Source organism: Bison bison, unplaced genomic scaffold (assembly GCF_000754665.1).
Source record: "Bison bison bison isolate TAMUID 2011002044 unplaced genomic scaffold, Bison_UMD1.0 scf7180017864531, whole genome shotgun sequence".
NCBI lineage: Eukaryota > Metazoa > Chordata > Mammalia > Artiodactyla > Bovidae > Bison > Bison bison.
Genome location: NW_011495081.1, coordinates 7,459,576 through 7,478,894, shown reverse-complemented (window position 1 = coordinate 7,478,894; position 19,319 = coordinate 7,459,576). Strand labels below are relative to the sequence as shown.

General features: G+C 39.3%; 1 protein-coding gene across 1 annotated transcript in view; it reads left to right on the top strand.

Annotated features, from left to right (window-relative positions):
- Window positions 1–10,777: 10,777 nt before the first annotated feature.
- Window positions 10,778–19,319, top strand: part of CSTF3 (cleavage stimulation factor, 3' pre-RNA, subunit 3, 77kDa) — a 67,722-nt gene continuing 59,180 nt past the window's right edge. Inside the window, exon 1 of the mRNA XM_010831883.1 lies at window positions 10,778–10,997. Coding sequence (XP_010830185.1) covers window positions 10,971–10,997 — 27 coding nt within the window. The 5' untranslated portion in view covers window positions 10,778–10,970. The remainder of the gene's footprint in view (window positions 10,998–19,319) is intronic.

Below are 19,319 nucleotides of genomic sequence, written 5' to 3'. Positions count from 1 at the left end.
GGCAGAAAGTGAGGAGGAACTAAAAAGCCTCTTGATGAAAGTGAAAGAGGAGAGTGAAAAAGTTGGCTTACAGCTCAACATTCAGAAAACAAAGATCATGGCATCCAGTCCCATCATCTCATGGGAAATAGATAGGGAAACAGTGGAAACAGTGTCAGACTTTATTTTTCTGGGCTCCAAAATCACTGCAGATGGTGACTGCAGTCATGAAATTAAAAGACACTTACTCCTTGGAAGGAAAGTCATGACCAACCTAGATAGCATATTGAGAAGCAGAGACATTACTTTGCCAACAAAGGTTCGTCTAGTCAAGGCTATGGTTTTTCCTGTGGTTTGTATGGATGTGAGAGTTGGACTGTGAAGAAGGCTGAGTGCTGAAGAATTGATGCTTTTGAACTGTGATGTTGGAGAAGACTCTTGAGAGTCCCTTGGACTGCAAGAAGGTCCAACCAGTCCATTCTGAAGATCAGCCCTGGGATTTCTTTGGAAGGACTGATGCTGAAGCTGAAACTCCAGTACTTTGGCCACCTCATGCGAAGAGCTGACTCATTGGAAAAGACCCTGATGCTGGGAGGGATTGGGGGCAGGAGGAGAAGGGGACGACAGAGGATGAGATGTCTGGATGGCATCACTGACTCTATGGACGTGAGTCTGAGTGAACTCAGTTGGTGATGGACAGGGAGGCCTGGTGTGCTGCAATTCATGGAGTCGCAAAGAGTCAGACACGACTGAGCAACTGATCTGATCTGATGTGTTAATGTGGAGATTATCTGCAATACAAACAACAAACGCAAAGAGCAAAACCATGAAATAAAGAGGGGAGGGATAAGAACATTTGCACGTACACATATTTCTGCTATAATGAAATCTGTGCTTTTCTAAAAGGACTTAGCCTTCTGCGAAGTTACATGCTTCAACTAAGAGGATTAGTTGAGAAAAAAAAAAAAAGTTGAGAGCAGACTTTGACCCTTATAAAGGGTCACTTTGTAACCAAGCATGAATAAAAATAATAATTGATTACACCTGGATTACTTAGACAGGCAGCCTGAGGTAACTGGAGGCTGCCAGGATCAATATTTGAAATTTATAAAAACAAGGGGTACATCCAGGCATTTCAGTAACCCTGCTCCCCAACAGCAGACTCTCTTAAAGGGGTCTGTTAGTCTAGTCCTCCAAGAAGCAGAAACTAAACAGGATTAAATGTTCAAGGACTTTATTAGGCAAGTTACCAGTGAGAGAAGAGGGGAAAGGAGACAGAGAAGGCTAGGAGGATCGTCCAACTGCAGTGCAAGTCTGACTCCAGGTAAAAGACAGGTGAAAGTAGCAACCTAGATTACCATGTAGCCAAAGAAAGATTTAATAAGCTGTTGGAAAATCTTCAAAATCAGTCATCAAGAGGTTCTGGTTTTCCAGGAATGGGCCCTCATTTGAATCCCTAACACTCTCAGTTCCTGGCTAGGCTGCTAATGTTGTTCAGTCACTCAGTTATGTCTGACTCTTTGCAACCTCATGGACTGCAGCACGCCAGGCTTTCCTGTCCTTCACTGTCTCCCGGAGTTTACTCAAACTCATGTCCATTGATGCTATCTAATCATTTCATTCTCTGCCACTGCCTTCTCCTTTTGCCTTCAATTTTTCCCAGCATCAGGGTGTTCTCCAGTGAGTCAGCTCTTCACATCAGGTGGCTAAAGTATTGGAGTTTCAGCTTCAGCATCAGTCCTTGCAATGAATATTCAGGAGTGATTTCCAGTAGGATGGACTGATTGGATCTCCTTGCAGTCCAAGGGACTCTCAAGAGCCTTCTCCAATACCACAGTTCAAAAGCATCAGTTCTTCAGCACTCAGCTTTCTTTATAATCCAACTCTCACATCCATATATTACTACTGGAAAAATCATAGCTTTGACTAGATGGACCTTTATTGGCAAAGTAATGTCTCTGCCTTTTAATATGCTGTCTAGGTTGGTCATAACTTTTCTTCCAAGGGGCAAGCATCTTAATTTCATGGCTGCAATCACCATCTGCAGTGATTTTAGAGCTCCCAAATTAAAGTCTGTCACTGTTTCCATTATTTCCCCATCTATTTGCCATGAAGTGATGGGACCTGATGCCATGATCTTAGTTTTTTGATGTTGAGTTTTAAACCATCTTTTTTCACTTTCATCTTTCACCTTCATCAAGAGGTTCTTTTAGTTCCTCTTCAACTTTCTGCCTTCAAAGTGGTATATGAATGTCTGAGATTGTTGATATTTTCCCCAGCAATCTTGATTCCAGTTTGTGCTTCATCGAGCCTAGCATTTCACATGATTCACTCTACATATAAGTTAAATAAACACAGTGACAGTATACAATCTTGTCGTACTCCTTTTCCAATTTTGAACCAGTCTGCTGTTCTACGTCCGGTTCTAATTGTTGCTTCTTGCCCTGCATGCAGCTTTTTCAGGAGACAGATAAGGTGGTCTGGTATTCCCATCCCTTTAAGAATTTTCCAGTTTGTTGTGATCCACACAGTCAAAGGCTTTAGCACAGTCAATGAAGAAGAAGCAGATGTTTTTTTTTGGACTTCCCTTGCTTTCTCTATGATCCAACAAATGTTGGCGATTTGATCTCCTCTGATTCTTCTGCCTTTTCTAAATCAAGCCTGCGTATGTGGAATTTCTCAGTTCACATACTGCTGAAGCCTAGCTTGAAGGGTTTTGAGCATTACCTTGCTATCATGTGAAACGAGAACAATTGTGAGGTAGTTTGAACATTCTTGGGCTTCTCTTGTGGCTCAGTTGATAAAGAATCCACTTGGAATGTGGGAGACCTGGGTTTGATCTCTGGATTGGGAAGACCCCTGGAGAAGGGAAAGGCTACCCATTCCAGTATTCTGGCCTGGAGAATTCTATGGACTGTATAGTTCATGTGGTTGCAAAGAGTTGGACACGACTAAGCAACTTTCACTTCACTTATTCTTTTGAACATTCCTTAGCATTGCCCTTCTTTTCAGCTGGAATTAAAACTGATCTTTTCTAGTCCTGTGGCCACTAATGTGTTTTCCAAATTTGCTGATTTCTGAGTGCAGCACTTTCACAGCATCATCTTTTAGAATTTGAAATAGCTCAGCTGGAATTCCATCACCTCCACTAGCTTTGTTCATAGTAATGCTTCCTAAGGCCCATATGACTTCACACTCCAGGATGTCTGACTCTAGGGAAGTGACCACATCGTTGTGATTATCCAGGTCTTAATAGACATTTTTGGTATAGCTCTTCTGTGTGTTCTTGCTCCCTGGCTGGGAGCAGCTCATGAAAAGCATAGCTTCAGTGGATTTCAGCAGCTGGGACCCTTGGTCAATGAAGCTCTCTGCAGCTGCACGTCTCTCAGGCCCATTCTCAAGGCCAGCTCAAGAACAACTGAGTGGTGTATTTATATAGCCTCTGACACCATCATACAAAGAGAAAGCCAGTCAGCCGCAAGGATGATATCAATATACCAAGAAAAAGAAGATGGAGACAATCCTGTGACTACGCCCCTGATACCACTTTTTCCTCAATTTCAGATTTCCTTGCTTTTTCACATAATTTGGCTGTTCAAATTTTCCTTGGTGAGCGAAAAAATTCCTCTCATTGCTTAAAAAATAAAAATTAAGATAACATATATGAGAACACTACAGCGAAAATACCAGTAACATTTTGATTAATGTTGAGGCTAGTGTGTGCTGAGATTATCTAGCTTGAAGGGGAGCTCTGAGCAAGTGGGGCTTTTTGAGATAGGCCTAGAAGCTACCATATCTTGCTACAGGCATGTCTAGATCTTTCAGGGTATCCACAAGATCAAAATATATCACAATAATGTGTAAGTCATTTTTCACTCTCATTCTCTGATGAGCATACAGGGAAGTTTTCCAGAGGCTAAATGACATGTGAATGTATTAAATTCAGAAACAGGTTGAGAATCCAGCTGTTTCTATTAAACCAGACATTAAGGAAATTTGCAAAATGCCATTCTTCTCACTAATTTTTTGTTTTGGAAAATACAGTTATTTTTCATGAATGTACAACATGTATGTTTACTTGTAATGATATTATTTTTAATTTACTTAATACATATTTTGACATTTTATCAGTTTTTATTTCTATGTGGTCTTCAATAATTTTTAAGAGTTTACAATGATCTTGAAACCAAAAGTTTAAGAACCTCTAACGGAAAAACTCTGTACTTCCTTCCTTAGAGTGTTTAACAGTAGTAATATGGCATCACTGAGTCTATGGACATGAGTTTGAGTAAGTTCCGGGAGCTGGTGATGGACAGGGAAGCCTGGTGTGCTGCAGTCCATGGGGTCACTAACAGTCGGACATGACTGAGCAAATGAACTGAACTGAACTGAATATTGTTATTAACATTTGGAAATATGTTCTTCCTATTTCTCAAAGATTTTAGTTCCTGACTCATTAGTATAGCTCCTTTCTTAGTTCTTGTTCAATGTATGCCTAGAGAAAACTTCCCACACCAACACTTTGCAATTTTTTGAACACATCTCTAATGACCTTGTCCTCAAATCTACCTCAGCCATTCACTTCTTATTTATTTATTTATTTATTTATTTTTTTTTTTTAGGCATTCACTTCTATGGTCACACCCTAGATTTTGTCATCATGGAAAACTACAGATTCCCTGTAATCTCATTTTTTTGCATTTCAGTTCTTTGATCACCACCTTCTATCTTTCTAGCTCAGTCCTCCTTCTATCTAGAGACCCTTTATTTTATTTATTTATTCAATTTGGCCACATGACACATTAGCAGTGAAAGCATGGAGTCCTAACCACTGGAGCACCAGGGAATTCCCATTCTAGAGGACTCTTTAATGCCACCAGAGGTCCTCAAATCTAGAGATGCTACTGTTGTTCACTTTTGGCGCCCTCATTTCTCCTTCTTACCCAGCTTAAATTCCATGGCCAATCATGTCTGGGTCCTGTGCCTCCAAAACTAACAGGCCTCCTCAAATAAAGAAAATCCCCTTGCTACTTCCTGCTTTGGGAATCTCTTCGGTTCTTCAGTTACTTCTTCCTCTTGTCTCCATCCTTTCTCTGTGCGCACACGCATCTATGAAAGTTCAAAACTTAAAGCTTCATCTGTAGGGGACTTACTGTAACTACTGTTAATGCTTTGAGGCACTATATATACAGCGGGTCCACCCTCCTGTATCCAACAGACACCAAAATCTGTGGATGTTCAAAGTGTTTTATATAAAATGTTATACTATTTGCATTTAACCTATGAACATCCTTTACATCACTTCTAGATTACTTATAATACCTAATACAATGTAAATGCTCTGTAAGTAGTTGTAAAGACAATGTAAATTCTACGTAAATTGTTGTGAGCAGCAGCAAATTCAAGTTTGGCTCTTTGGAAGTTTCAGGATTCTTTAAAAGAATATTTTCAATCCACAGTTGGTTAACTCTAAGGATACAGGATCCACAGATATGGAAGATTGACTGTACACGTACATGTGTGTATATATGTGTGTGTTAAGTCGATTCAGTCATGTCCAACTCTCTGCGAGGCTATGGACTGTAGCTCATTCTCTGTCCATGGAATTTTCCAGGCAAGCATACTGGAGTGGGTTGCCATCCCCTCCTCCAGGGGATCTTCCTGTATATATATATATATATATATATATATATATATGTATATATACACATACATACATACACTGTTTTTGTATTGTTTCTTTGCTTTACAATATCATGGATGTCTCTGTCAGTAACTGTACCTTAGCATCAGTTTACTAGCTACGTGACATTCCATTGTAGAGACGTCTTATGATGTACAGTAGTCTCTGCCTCCCCTTCCCCACTCCATCCACAGTTTCAGTTACCTGTAATCAATCTTGGTCTGAATATATTAAATGGAAAATTCCAAAAAGAATTCTTGAGTTTTAAGTCCTGCATCATTCTGAGCAGCATGATGAAATTTGGTGACACTTGCTGCTAAGTCGCTTCAGTCATGTCCGACTCTGCAACCCCAGAGATGACAGCCCACCAGGCTCCTCCGTCCCTGGGATTCTCCAGGCAAGAACACTGGAGTGGGTTGCCATTTCCTTCTCCAATGCATGAAAGTGAAAAGTGTAAGTGAAGTCGCTCAGTCATGTCCGACTCTTAGCGACCCCATGGACTGCAGCCTACCAGGCTCCTCCGTCCATGGGATTTTCCAGGCAAGAGTACTGGAGTGGAGTGCCATTGCCTTCTCCATGGTGCCACTTAGCCCTCCCTTTTTGTTATCAGATTGATTGAGGGGGTATCTCAGTGCTTGTGTTCAGTTAACCCTTATTTTACTTAAGAATGGCCCCCAAACGCAAGAGTAGTGAGGCCTGCAATTTGCATATGCCAGAAGAAGTTGTAATGTGCTTTCTTTAAATGAAAATGTGAAAGTTCTTGCCTTATTAAAGGAAGGAAAAATATTGTGTGCTGAGGTTGCTAAGATCCATGGTAAGAACAAATCCTGTATCTGTGAAATTGTGAAGAAGGAAAAATAAATTCATTCTACTTTTACTGTTGTACCTCAAACTGCAAAGTTTATGGCCACAGTATGTGATAGGTGCTTAGTTAAGGTGGAAAAGGCATTTACTTCGTACAAGCATATATTTTGAAAGAGAATAAGCGCACAAGTAGGTGAATGAATGCAATTCATACAACATTTATCATGGTGTTATGATTGCTTTATTATTCTTAATCTTTTACTATTCATAATTTATAAATTAAACTATGATAACATAGATATACTTGTACAGGAAAAAATAGAATATATAGTGTTTGCTACTATCCAGTTTCAAGTATCTACTAGGGGTCTTAGAACATAGGATAATGGAGATATAGAAGATAAAAGAGACAGAGAGTTTATCGTAGAAAACTAGTCCTCTATAGCTGGATGGTGCAATAAATATCTCTAATACACACCCTGTGCTCATGTGTTTACTCTGAAGAGTTAGAGTTCAGGCTGTGAAAAGGGCAGATGTGGAAACAAGAGCAGTGGCAGAGGAGACTGAAAAGAACAAGGAGTGTATGAGAAAGGCTGAGTATTTTACTTTGGGCCATATGGCACCATAGCCAAGAGCATGGAATAAGTCTTATGATGATCTGTGAATGGGAAAGAGTTCCGAAGACTTGCTCTCACTTAATCCTGGACTATGTCAAGTACAGTTCCAAGCACTTTATCATGTATAACTTATTGGAATTGCAGGTACTAGGAATCCCCTGATGGTCCAGCAGTTAGGACTCCATGCTTTCACTTCCCAGGGCTCAGGTTCCTTCCCTGGTCAGGGAACTAAGATCCACATGCCCTTCCGTCTAAAAAAACAATGCAGGTATTACTGTCATTCCTATTTGTAGGCAAGGAAACTGAGGGACAGAGATGTTTTATTGACCATGGTCACTCACCAAGATTACCCATCTAGCAAGAGATGAAACCAGGATTCACATTAATGCAGTCTTTTGGACTCTGTGGGAGAAGACGAAGGTGGGATGATTTGAGAGAACAGCATTGAAACATGTATATTATCATATGTGAAACAGATCACCAGTGCAGGTTCGATGCATGAGACAAGGTGCTCAGGGCTGGTGTACTGGAATGACCCTGAGGGATGGGATGGGGAGGTGGGAGAGGGGTTTAGGATGGGGAACACATGTACACCCACGTCTGATTCATGTCAATGTATGGCAAAACCCACTACAATATTGTAAAGTAATTAGCCTCCAATTAAAGTAAATTAATTAAAAAAATTAATGGTCTAGCTCCAGTTGTTGTTGTTCAGCCACTAAGTCATGTTCGACTCTTTGTGATCCCATGAACTGCAGCACCAGGCTTCTCTATCCATCATTATCTCCCCAAGTTTGCTCAAACTCATGTCCACAGAGTCAGTAATGCCATCCAACCATCTCATCCTCTGTTGGCCCCTTTTCCTCTTGCCCTTAAATTTTCCCAGGATCAGGGTCTTTTCCAATGAATCAGCTTTTTGCATCAGGTGGCCAAAGTATTGGAGCCTTACCTTCAGCATCAGTTCTTCCAATGAATATTCAGGGTTGATTTCCTTAGAATTGATTGGTTTGATCTCCTTGCTATACAAGGGACTGTCAAGAGTCTTCTCCAGCACCACAGTTTGAAAGCATCAATTCTTTTCTGCGCTCAGCCTTCTTTATGGTCCAACTCTCACATCCATACACAACTACCAGAAAAGCCATAGCTTTGACTATACGGACCTTTGTTGACAAAGTGATGTCTCTGCTTTTTAATACACTGTCTAGGTTTGTCATAGCTAGTCTTCCAAGGAGCAAGTGTCTTTTAATTTCATGACTCTAGTCACCGTCCTCAGTGATTTTGGTACCCAACAAAATGAAATCTGATAGCTTGCACATTTCCCCCTTCTATTTGCCATGAAGTGATGGGACTGTATGTCATGATCCTAGACTTTTGAATGTTGAGTTTTAAGCCAGCTTTTTCACTCTTTCACCTTTATCAAGAGGCTCTTTAGTTCCTCCTCACTTTCTACCATTAAAGTGGTATCATGTGCGTATCTGAGGTTGTTGATATTTTTCCCAGCAATCTTGATTCCAGCTTGTGATTCATCCAGCCCAGCATTTTGCAAGATAGCATTTCACAAGATGTATTCATGCTCTGGGAGATGGTGAAAGACGGGGAAACCTGGCATGATGTAGTCCATGGGGTCGCAAAGAGAAGAACACGACTGAGTGACTGAACAACACTTTGCATAGACATTAAATAAGCAGGGTGACAGTATACAGCCTTGATGTACTCCTTTCCGAATTTTGAACCAATCAGTTGTTCCATGTCTGATTCTAGAGCCTCACTGCTATTAACCAAAAACCATGATGGGGTGGCAAGCTTAAACCCAGCCCTTACAGACTTCAAATCTTTGACACATGAGTAATGCATAAATAAACATTGGCTTGATCTGTTCCCCTCATACTGGGAAAAGTGTGAAGCACCTTAGCTGAGACCATAGAAAACTCTATAGATTCCTCATCTCTAAAATATTTGTAGAAGGAAATGGCAACCCACTCCAGTGTTCTTGCCTGGAGAATCCCAGGGACGGGGGAGCCTGGTGGGCTGCCGTCTATGGGGTCGCATAGAGTCGGACACGACTGAAGCGACTTAGCAGCAATAAAAGGTCATAATAAACTTTGTGAATGAAACAATTACAAGCATTGAACTCAATTTGTATGGAAAAGTCACAGCATTGAGTAAGGCTGTGTAAGTTAGGCTTAGTCCTAAACTAAATAGTCTAAAGTTTTTCATTTGGGAAGTCTGCAAACACAAAACTAGTGTTTTCCCTATGTATTATTCACCCAGCTTCAACATTTAGCAACATCTTTTCAATTCTGTTTCATCTATGTCTTCTACTGTTTTATTTTTTTAATTACTAGAATATATTTTAAAACAAACCTAAGAGCTGTATCATGTAATCTATAAATATGTTGTTATGCATCTCTGATAGACTTTTTAAAGTTTTTTTTCAGGTAATTACAGATTGAGAGGACGTTACCCCCCCCTCCAAAAAAAAATGTTTTACCAGGGAGGTTACTGGTAGCATCTCAAATAACTAATATCAAACCCAAGAAAATGACGTCGGTACAATCCACAGAGCTTATCCAGATTTCACCTTTGTGTGTGTGTGTAATTCTATATAATTATGTTGTGTAAATTCACAGTCAAGATATCGAACATTGGGGAGCAGGCAGGGATAAACTGGGAGGTTGGAGTTGACACACGGACTACTACAGATAAAAAAGAGGACTTCCCCGGTGGTATACTGGATAAGAATCCACCTCCCAACGCAGAGGACGTGGGTTTGGTCCCTGGTCTGGGAAGTATCCACAGGCAGAGGAGCAACTAAGCCCATGTGCCAGAACAAGAGTAGCCTGAGCTGTGGAGCGTGCAAGCCCCAACTGCTGAGCCCACGTGCTGCAGCTGCTGAACCCTGAGCACCCAGAGCCTGTGCTCGGCGACGAGAAGCCGTCGCAGTGAGAAGCTCGTGCACAGCAACGAAGATAGCCCCCGCTTGCCGTAACTAGAGAAATCCTGCATGCAGCGACGAAGACCCAGTGAAACCAAAAAAAAAAAAAAATCACCATCAAAGTTATAGATAACTAGTAAGGACCTACTCTATAGCACAGGGAACTCTACTCAATACAGTGACCTATATGAGAAAAGAATCTAAAAAAGTGGAGATATGTATATGTATAACCGATTCACTTTGTTGTATAGCAGAAACTAACACGACATTGTAAATCAACTTGCCCCAATAAAGTTTTTTAAAAATTCAAAATAAAATAAAATAAAATAAAATATCGACTCATTGGACATGAGTTTGAACAAGCTCCGGATGATAGTGAAGAACAGGGAAGCGTGGCTTGCTGCAGGGTCGCAAAGAATCGGACGTGACTGAGCGACGGAACAAGAAATTTAACAATAAGCACTGATCCATAAGATGGCCAGTTTGCCTGAACTGAACCGATTTCAGGCTTTAACAGGTAAGAGCCCGGCTCCGCAGGTTGATAATTAAATTGCAAAAGGCGTAGAAGCCTCCAAGAGAAACAGTTTCCCGCCTCCCAGCCGGTTGCAGCTCTCTCGAGAAGAGCCTCGCTAGTGCCGGGCTGTGACGTCAGTACAGACACTAGACCCGCCCCCTGGGGTCTTTCTGCTTCTGCGCGGTTGAGTAACCTAGGAGTTTGCGCTCTTAGCTCTGCCCACTGCCCCGGAAGTTAATGCAGAAGCCACACCCCCTACTCGGCCGGCCGGGACGGAGCCATTTTAATTCATATCTGAGTGGGCGGTGGCGATTCGTGTTGGCCGTCTGGCTCCGCAGGGCAGGGGGCAACTTTACTGGTTTGGGGTGGTTTTTAGTTTAATTTTTCTTTTCTAGCTTGGCATCGCGGGCCAGTTCGTAATTCTAATCGGCTGAGGCCATGTCAGGAGACGGAGCCACGGAGCAGGTGAGGAAGGAGAGTGGTGGGGCCTCGTGGCGACCTCTTCTCTCCACGTCTCTGTTCGTCCGAGTACTCCAGCCATATTCGCTTGAGGAAGGAATCAGGGGTTTAATGTACCCAAGGGCTGGGTACAGAAGTACGGTGGGAATGGGGAGCGAGATCTGACTGAGATTTGAAACTTTTTTGGCTTCTCTGTCTTAGGGGTTAATATGAACAAATATTTGATTTAGACAATAGCTGGGAAACTACTTCGTCCTGTTTAGGTTTATGGGACTTAGCCGGTGAGATTCTTTGCTTTAATACCATGTTGGTGTTTAGGGGTTAGGAATGGATTATTTTAACGTGTACTCGCTGTTTTCGAAAAACTTGAAAGTGTTCTTTCTCTCCAACCGTCTTTCCGATATACACTGTACCCAGAAACTGGTTACTAGTTTGAGAAATAATTTGAGATGAAACTGATCTGAAGAAATAGATTCTCGCCAGAGCGAATGAGGGAGGAAGCAGTTTAGGAGTGGATCGTTATGCCAAGTTGGGAATTCTGTGGCTTTCTCCCGCTCCCTCCCTTAGCATTTCATTTTCGTTTTTCCAACGACACAGATAATTGTAGAGTTTGATATATCAGAAATGAGAAGTTCGATATGGACACTAAATAAAAACAGCTGTTTTAGTACTGGATATGTGACATATAAGTATTAAAAAATTCAGGGTTTTTGTTAAATGATCTGTTCCTTTTGCTTTTTATTCAGAATTTTGTAGGATAGTCTTTACCTTTTAGTTTGAAAGAGGAAACTGATATTTTATGAAAGATATCAGGTTTTTTTTTTCGATTTATGTTTAGTATGTTTAGGTAAATGGTTTTTAAAATGGAGGCTAGATAGACTGCAGATTTCAAGTTCGAGTTCTTGAAATTTCCCATTGCCATAGCAACGAAATACACTTACGTTTCCGTTTTTCAAGTGCCCGGCTTGTGGAGTGGGAAGTGTTCTTGGGGGTTGACAGAGATGAGGCAAAATTGGAATGTTTCTATTGAATAGAATAGAGTGACTATAAATTTTATTGTCGTTCAAGTTTGGATAAACTGAATTTTGTATTTGCTTGTCGACAAATTTCTGTCCTGAAATTTTCAGTATTTACATTTTACATCCTGTTAGAATGCCCCAGATTTGCAGTCTTTAAATTGTTACGTCATATGTGTTTACATATACTACCCTTTTTCTGGGTTCATGTTTTGTTACCTGCAAGTGGAGGAGGAGTAATGTATTAAGGTTTTCGTTGAAAGTTTCACGAATTCATTGTTAATTCTTAAATTTATCTAAAATTGTAAACACACTGAAATGGTGCCATGACCTTTTCAACTGAGAACTGTGGTGTTTTAAGTGGGACAGACAGTGGTAATTTTTTGAAAAAAGTTTCACCCATTAGTTTTATGTGCCAAGTTTAGGACATAAAGAAAAGTGCAGTGAATGCCTATAGTACAGGTCTTCACCTAGAATCGACCGTTGTTGAGTGTTTGCCATATTTGCTTTATATCTTGTACATGTTTATTTGAAAGTAAGTCAACACATATTCAGCCCCCCTTATTTCAGTTTCTCTTATACAGTATAAAGACCTTAATGCTATTTTATAACTATTATACCATTTCCCATCTAAGAAAATTAATAGTAATACCGTATTACTTCTAAAAATTAGTTCATATCCAAATTTCCTCAGTTTCTCCAGAAGGCAGTGTAATTCAGAGGGTTTTATTATTTTAAAAATCAGAATCTATAATGTAGGTTATTTGCATCATTTGATTATGTCTCTTGAATAGTCCCTCTATTTTTTGTCGCCTAGGATATTTATTGTCTATTTGAAGAATCCAGAACAGTTCTCTTGTAGAACTTCTCATTTTCTGTCTGGGTTTATTTGATGTGTGTGTGTGAGGTATCATTTAACTTGTTCTTTCATCTTCTGTATTTCCTGGAAAGTAACAGTTCTGTCTAAACTCAGAGCTTTGATAATATTCAGGTTAAATATTTTTGTGTATAATACAGCATCACATCAAAAAGCACTTCATGCTAGGTTATTCCTCTGTCAGCAATGGTTTAAGTTTGTTCACTTGGTTAGGGTAATGACTGCTGGGTCTTTTCATTGTAAAGGATTATTTCCCCCTTTGCAGTTAGTAATCTGTGGGTCGATAACTGTGTTCCTCAATAACCTTTTATCTAGTTATTTATTGTCAATTGATAATCCTTGAATAAATAAGTTATTTCCTTGGAAATGGCAAATTGTGATTTTTTTAAAAAAAATTCTATTCTGTCTCTACTTACTGGCTCATACTTTTCCTCAAAGAAGAAATTCCTGTTTTCTTTTCCCCTCCTTTTTAAAGATTGAATATTGCTGTGGATTTATGGTGTTTTCTGAATTTACTATGTTAAATTCAGCTATAACTTTTTTTTTTTTATGCTTAACTTGTCCTAACTTTTATGGTGCTTCCTGTATCCTATATATTTTTTCCATCAGTCTGTAAGACATTTTTTGACATCTGATGACCAACAAAGAATTATCTTCATATAATCTTTTGAATTTTTTAAAGATACATTTCAAACATGCAAGAAAAAAAGAATAGTATATGGTGCTTCTATTACAGAGCTTTGTCACAGCTAAACCTGTTTTCTCCATACTTTGACTTATTCTTCCCACCTCCATTTGTTGTTGTTATTTAGTCAATAAGTCATGTCTGACTCTTTTGCAATCCCATAGATTGTAGCCTGCCACTCTTCTCTGTCCTTGGGATTTCCCAGGCAAGAAGACTGGAGTGAGTTGCCATTTCCTTATTCTGGGGATCTTCCAACCCAGGGATCGAAACCGAATTTCCTACTTGGCAGGTAGATTCTTTACCACTGAGCCACCTGGGAAGCCCCCCACCTCCATTACTTTGAAGCAAATCCCAGATATGATATTATTCAACTTTTAACTGGAACAGTGGTTAATACCTTGAAGGGTGACATGATCAAAAATATGAATCAGCTAGCTTGCTTGATGTGTAAGGCAACAGTCAGTGAAAATTTAGGGGAAAATTGAGTGATGATGGACAAGGGGGAAAAAAAGACTAAACAAAACTTGAATAATGAGAAGAAGATCAAAACCACTCTGAATGGTGGATTTGCTTTGGAAAGATGCCAAGGGGTTTCCCTCCTTCGAGATATGAATTGTAGATTTCTTTTAGCTGTTTAGCATTGAAACTCAAAAAAATGATAATTTGTTCAGTAAACCTGATAATATTTTAGATTTGTTATTCAAAATTATGTATTCATAATTCAAATTCATAATTTGAAATGTATTCAAAAATATAGATGGTCATTTCTTGGTACTGAATCTCTGGATTTGTGCTCTTTGAAAGAGGGAAATGATTGTAGACAAGCAAAATCAAGAGTGAGGTTTATTGTGTGTGGGTTTTTTTTAACTCTTGTAAGGATGTTCTATTTTACATTTAGAGTGCTGTTTAAATTACTTTGCAGTGTTGGTGGATATTCTGGAGCCTCGTGTTTACTGTTTTTGCCAGTTTAGTCATGACAGAACCACATGCATATAGATTTCCCCCCTGACAAAAGCACATCTGGTTCCCCCGTGGAATTATGGCTCTATTTTTATCTTGTACACTTTTTTCTAACTGCTTGATTCAACTTTTGATCTCATTCTTCACATCATTTTACCTTGTGCGCCACCTCTACAGCATTTAATAGGCTATTTCGAGTTCGTTCACTGAGTTTTGAATTCAAAGGGCTGCCTTATTCACCTTAAAAACCTAGATCACTGTTTTGGTAATTAAAGGTGAAATGGATAAATTTTTGCACTCAGGCCATATGCTATATGTTACAAAATTTTATAGAATTGTATCTTCTTGGGAAGATAGGTGCTTATAATTACTGGTAATACAAAATAAAGTATTTTGGGCATAAGAGTGAGTGGTTTCTAAAGTTTTGTTGACCAACAGAAAAAGAGGAAGGGAGAAATGTATTTAGCCAAGTCAATTCCGATGAAGCTTTAAGTCCCTAAACTTCTGATTCTACACTTTTGTCTTTTAGAAATAAGATTTCAGTTTTCAAACAATTCATAGCCTATCCTAGAGTTAGGAAGGCCTGAAGTATAAAAAGAATGATCTTTACTTTGGAGGGGTGGGGGGAAGAATTATGTGACTTGAAGAAGCTCAAATTAATGGCTAATAAAGTTCTTAACAAAGAGGAGAATTCAGGGCCATAAAAGTGTTTTGCTTTTGGTGAAAAATAAGTTTAGGAAGATATAGAAAATATGAGAAATATGTGTTCTATTTTGTACTTATTAATTAGGAAAGAAAGATAAAACTGTTGAAACCTGATTTATTCTGTTGAGTAACGATTAGTAGTGGTTAAAAGGAAATAGTGCCTATTTTAAACCTAAGTGGATGTGTGTGAAGGTTAGAAGAGGAAGTGAAAAAGCCAAGAATATATGTTATATGATAGTCTTTTCTTTGGATACAATTATTTTTATTTGTTTTTAACAAAATCTTTCTGTAATAGCCTTTTCTAACTTTCCCCTGTCCTGTTTTAAGTGATACTTAGTGTAACAGTTTTGGACAGGCAAGGTTGATTTGATCTTATTGTTAATATTTCTTGAGGAAATTTACTATAGAGGATACTATATCTGGCAGTAATTGTTCCTAAGAGAGAGAGATCTGTGTTTACAGTACTGGTTTTCCTGAAAAGTACAACAGAGGGAGGTTGTGTTAGACGAGACTGCATTCTCTCTTCCTTAGGAACACAAAAATTTGCATCCTAGATAGGCCTTCCAGAATGGTAAAATCTATTCAGATGTTTGGATCTATTAAGTGGATGATTGCAAAAAACAATTCATAGTTTTCGACTTTTCTGCCATTATCTCTAAATCTTTATTCTTTTTTAGACAAGACCTAGTTGTGAATTTGAGTCTTCTTGTTTTTAATGAATAGTTGGTAATGGTGTGAGATTGATTTTAAAAGAGATTTTAGTTGGGCAAAGTTTAACCTAATTTTAGATTAATGGATAGTTTATAATAAGCAGTAAATTTTTATTAAAACCCGAAAGGTAAAAGTATTCTTAATTGTTGTCTTTCTAGTGTTTCACTTAGCTTATCAGATAAATTAATATTTTGGTCCCTCCTGATCAAAAGAAGCTGCGTTTTTCACATTCTAAAAGATTAAGATTTTTATGTATAAAACAAATACTTCGAAGCTGTTTGTTTCCTAGCGAATGAATAAACAAATATAAGAAGCAAGTATGATAAGTATAATTATTTAGACCAATAACTGTTAGCCTGCTTATTCTAAGTTTTTGAAATGGTTGTACATTTAGTAGATTTAAGTTTTTGAAAGATTTGAAGGGATTATATGCAGGATATATATTCAGATTTGTTCACTGAAAACATCTAGTAGTTTTGTCGCACTGGTAAAGGAACATAGGACTAGGCTGGCATCCAGTACTAATGTCACCTTAGTTCTGGATGCCTTAGGCATATGAATTGGCTTAGTTACTTCTTGAATAGTCTTGCAGAGTACTACTCTAGTCTGGTTTTGATTTTGGAAAAAGACTACCAAGAGAAACTTACAAGTTGAAACATTTAGTATTTGCAGTTTTCTTAATATTTTAACAACAACAACAAAAGGAATGACTTGGGTCTGATTCTGCTTTATTTTTGAGGAAACAACATTTGGGGAAACACATATTTATAGAACAGATGGATTAGGTGGTGGTTCTCAACATGGAGTCAGTGGTCCATTGTATCATATTCACTTAGGTGCTTCATTATTGCCTGTACCTCAATTTTAGATATGTTGTAATAGATTCTGTAGGTGAGGCTGAAAATCTTCATTGGAAATGAGTATCACGGTAATATTTAAGTAAATGAGTTTGTAAACCATTTAGGTTAGGGATTGAAGATACTTGGACCTTCAAAGTTGGTTTTGAATACATTGATAAAATAAATGGAGAAAAACGTTGCAGATTATACACATGGACATCACCAGATGGTCAACACCAAAATCAGATTGATTATATTCTTTGCAGCCAAAGATGGAGAAGCTCTATACAGTCAGCAAAAACAAGACCGGGAGCTGGCTGTGGCTCAGATCATGAACTCCTTATTGCCAAATTCAGACTTAAATTGAAGAAAGTAGGGAAAACCAGTAGACCATTCAGGTATGATCTAAATCCCTTCTGATTATACAGTAGAAGTGAGAAATAGATTTAAGGGACTAGATCTGATAGACAGAGTACCTGATGAACTATGGACAGAGGCTTGTGACATTGTACAGGAGACAGGGATCAAGACCATCCCCATGGAAAAGAAATGCAAACAAGCAAAATGGCTGTCTGAGGAGGCCTTACAAATAGCTGTGAAGAGAAGCGAGAAGCAAAGGAGAAGCAAAGGAAAGTTATAAGCATCTGAATGCAGATTTCCGAAGAATAGCAAGGAGAGATTAAAAGCCTTCTTCAGCGATCAATGCAAAGAAATAGAGGAAAACAACAGAAGGGGAAAGACTAGAGATCTCTTCAAGAAAATTAGAGATACCAAGGGAACATTTCATGCAAAGATGGGCTCGATAAAGGACAGAAATGGTATCGACCTAACTGAAGCAGAAGATATTAAGAAGAGGTGGCAAGAATACACAGAAGAACTGTACAAAAAAGATCTTCACGACCCAGATAATCATGATGGTGTGATCACTCACCTAGAGCCAGACATCCTGGAACGTGAAGTCAAGTGGGCCTTAGAAAGCATCACTACAAACAAAGCTAGTGGAGGTGATGGAATTCCAGTTGAGCTATTCCAAATCCTGAAAGATGATGCTGTGAAAGTGCTGCACTCAATATGCCAGCAAATTTAGAAAACTCAGCAGTGGCCACAGGACTGGAAAAGGTCAGTTTTCATTCCAATCCCAAAGAAAGGCAATGCCAAAGAATGCTCAAACGACTGCACAATTGCACTCATCTCACACGCTAGTAAAGTAATGCTCAAAATTCTCCAAGCCAGGCTTCAGCAGTATGTGAACCATGAACTTCCTGATGTTCAAGCTGGTTTTAGAAAAGGCAGAGGAAACAGAGATCAAATTGCCAACATCCGCTGGATCATGGAAAAAGCAAAGAGAGTTCCAGAAAAACATCTATTTCTGCTTTATTGACTACACCAAAGCCTTTGACTGTCTGGATCACAGTCAACTGTGGAAAATTCTGAAAAAGATGGGAATACCAGACCACCTGACCTACCTCTTAGAGAAACCTGTATGCAGGTCAGGAAGCAACAGTTAGAACTGGACATGGAACAACAGACTGGTTCCAAATAGGAAAAGGAGTACGTCAAGGCTGTATATCGTCACCCTGCTCATTTAACTTCTATGCAGAGTACATCATGAGAAACGCTGGGCTGGAAGAAGCACAAACTGGAATCGAGATTGCTGAAGAAATATCAATAACCTCAGATATGCAGATGACACCACCCATATGGCAGAAAGTGAAGAGGAACTAAAAAGCCTCTTGATGAAAGTGAAAGAGGAGAGTGAAAAAGTTGGCTTAAAGCTCAACATTCAGAAAACAAAGATCATGGCATCTGGTCCCATCACTTCATGGCAGATAGATGGGGAAACAGTGGAAACAGTGTCAGACTTTATTTTTGGGGGCTCCAAAGTCACTGCAGATGGTGATTGCTGCCATGAAATTAAAAGACGCTTACTCCTTGGAAGGAAAGTTATGACCAACCTAGACAGTATATTCAAAAGCAGAGATACTAGTTTGCCAACAAAGGTCCGTCTAGTCAAGCAACTGAACTGAACTGAGGCCTTTGATAGTATTTAACTGATTTTTCTCTCCCTACTATATTTATCAGTTACTAGTTCATTCACTCAGTTGTGTCCAACTCTTTGTGACCCCATGAGTTGCAGCATGCCAGGCCTCCCTGTCCATCACCAACTCCCAGAGTTCACTCAGACTCATGTCCATCGAGTCGATGATGCATTCCAGCCATCTCATCCTCTGTCGTCCCCTTCTCCTGCCCCCAATCCCTCCCAGCCTCAGGATCTTTTCCAGTGAGTCAACTCTTTGCATGAGGTGGCCAAACAAAGCATTGGAGTTTCATCTCCTTTAGGATAGACTGGTTGGATCTCCTTGCCAGTCCAAGGGACTCTCAAGAGTCTTCTCCAACACCACAGTTCAAAAGCATCAATTCTTCTGTGCTCAGCTTTCTTCACAGTCCAACTCTCACATCCATACATGACCACTGGAAAAACCATAGCCTTGACTAGATGGACCTTTGTTGGCAAAGTAATGTCTCTGTCTCTTA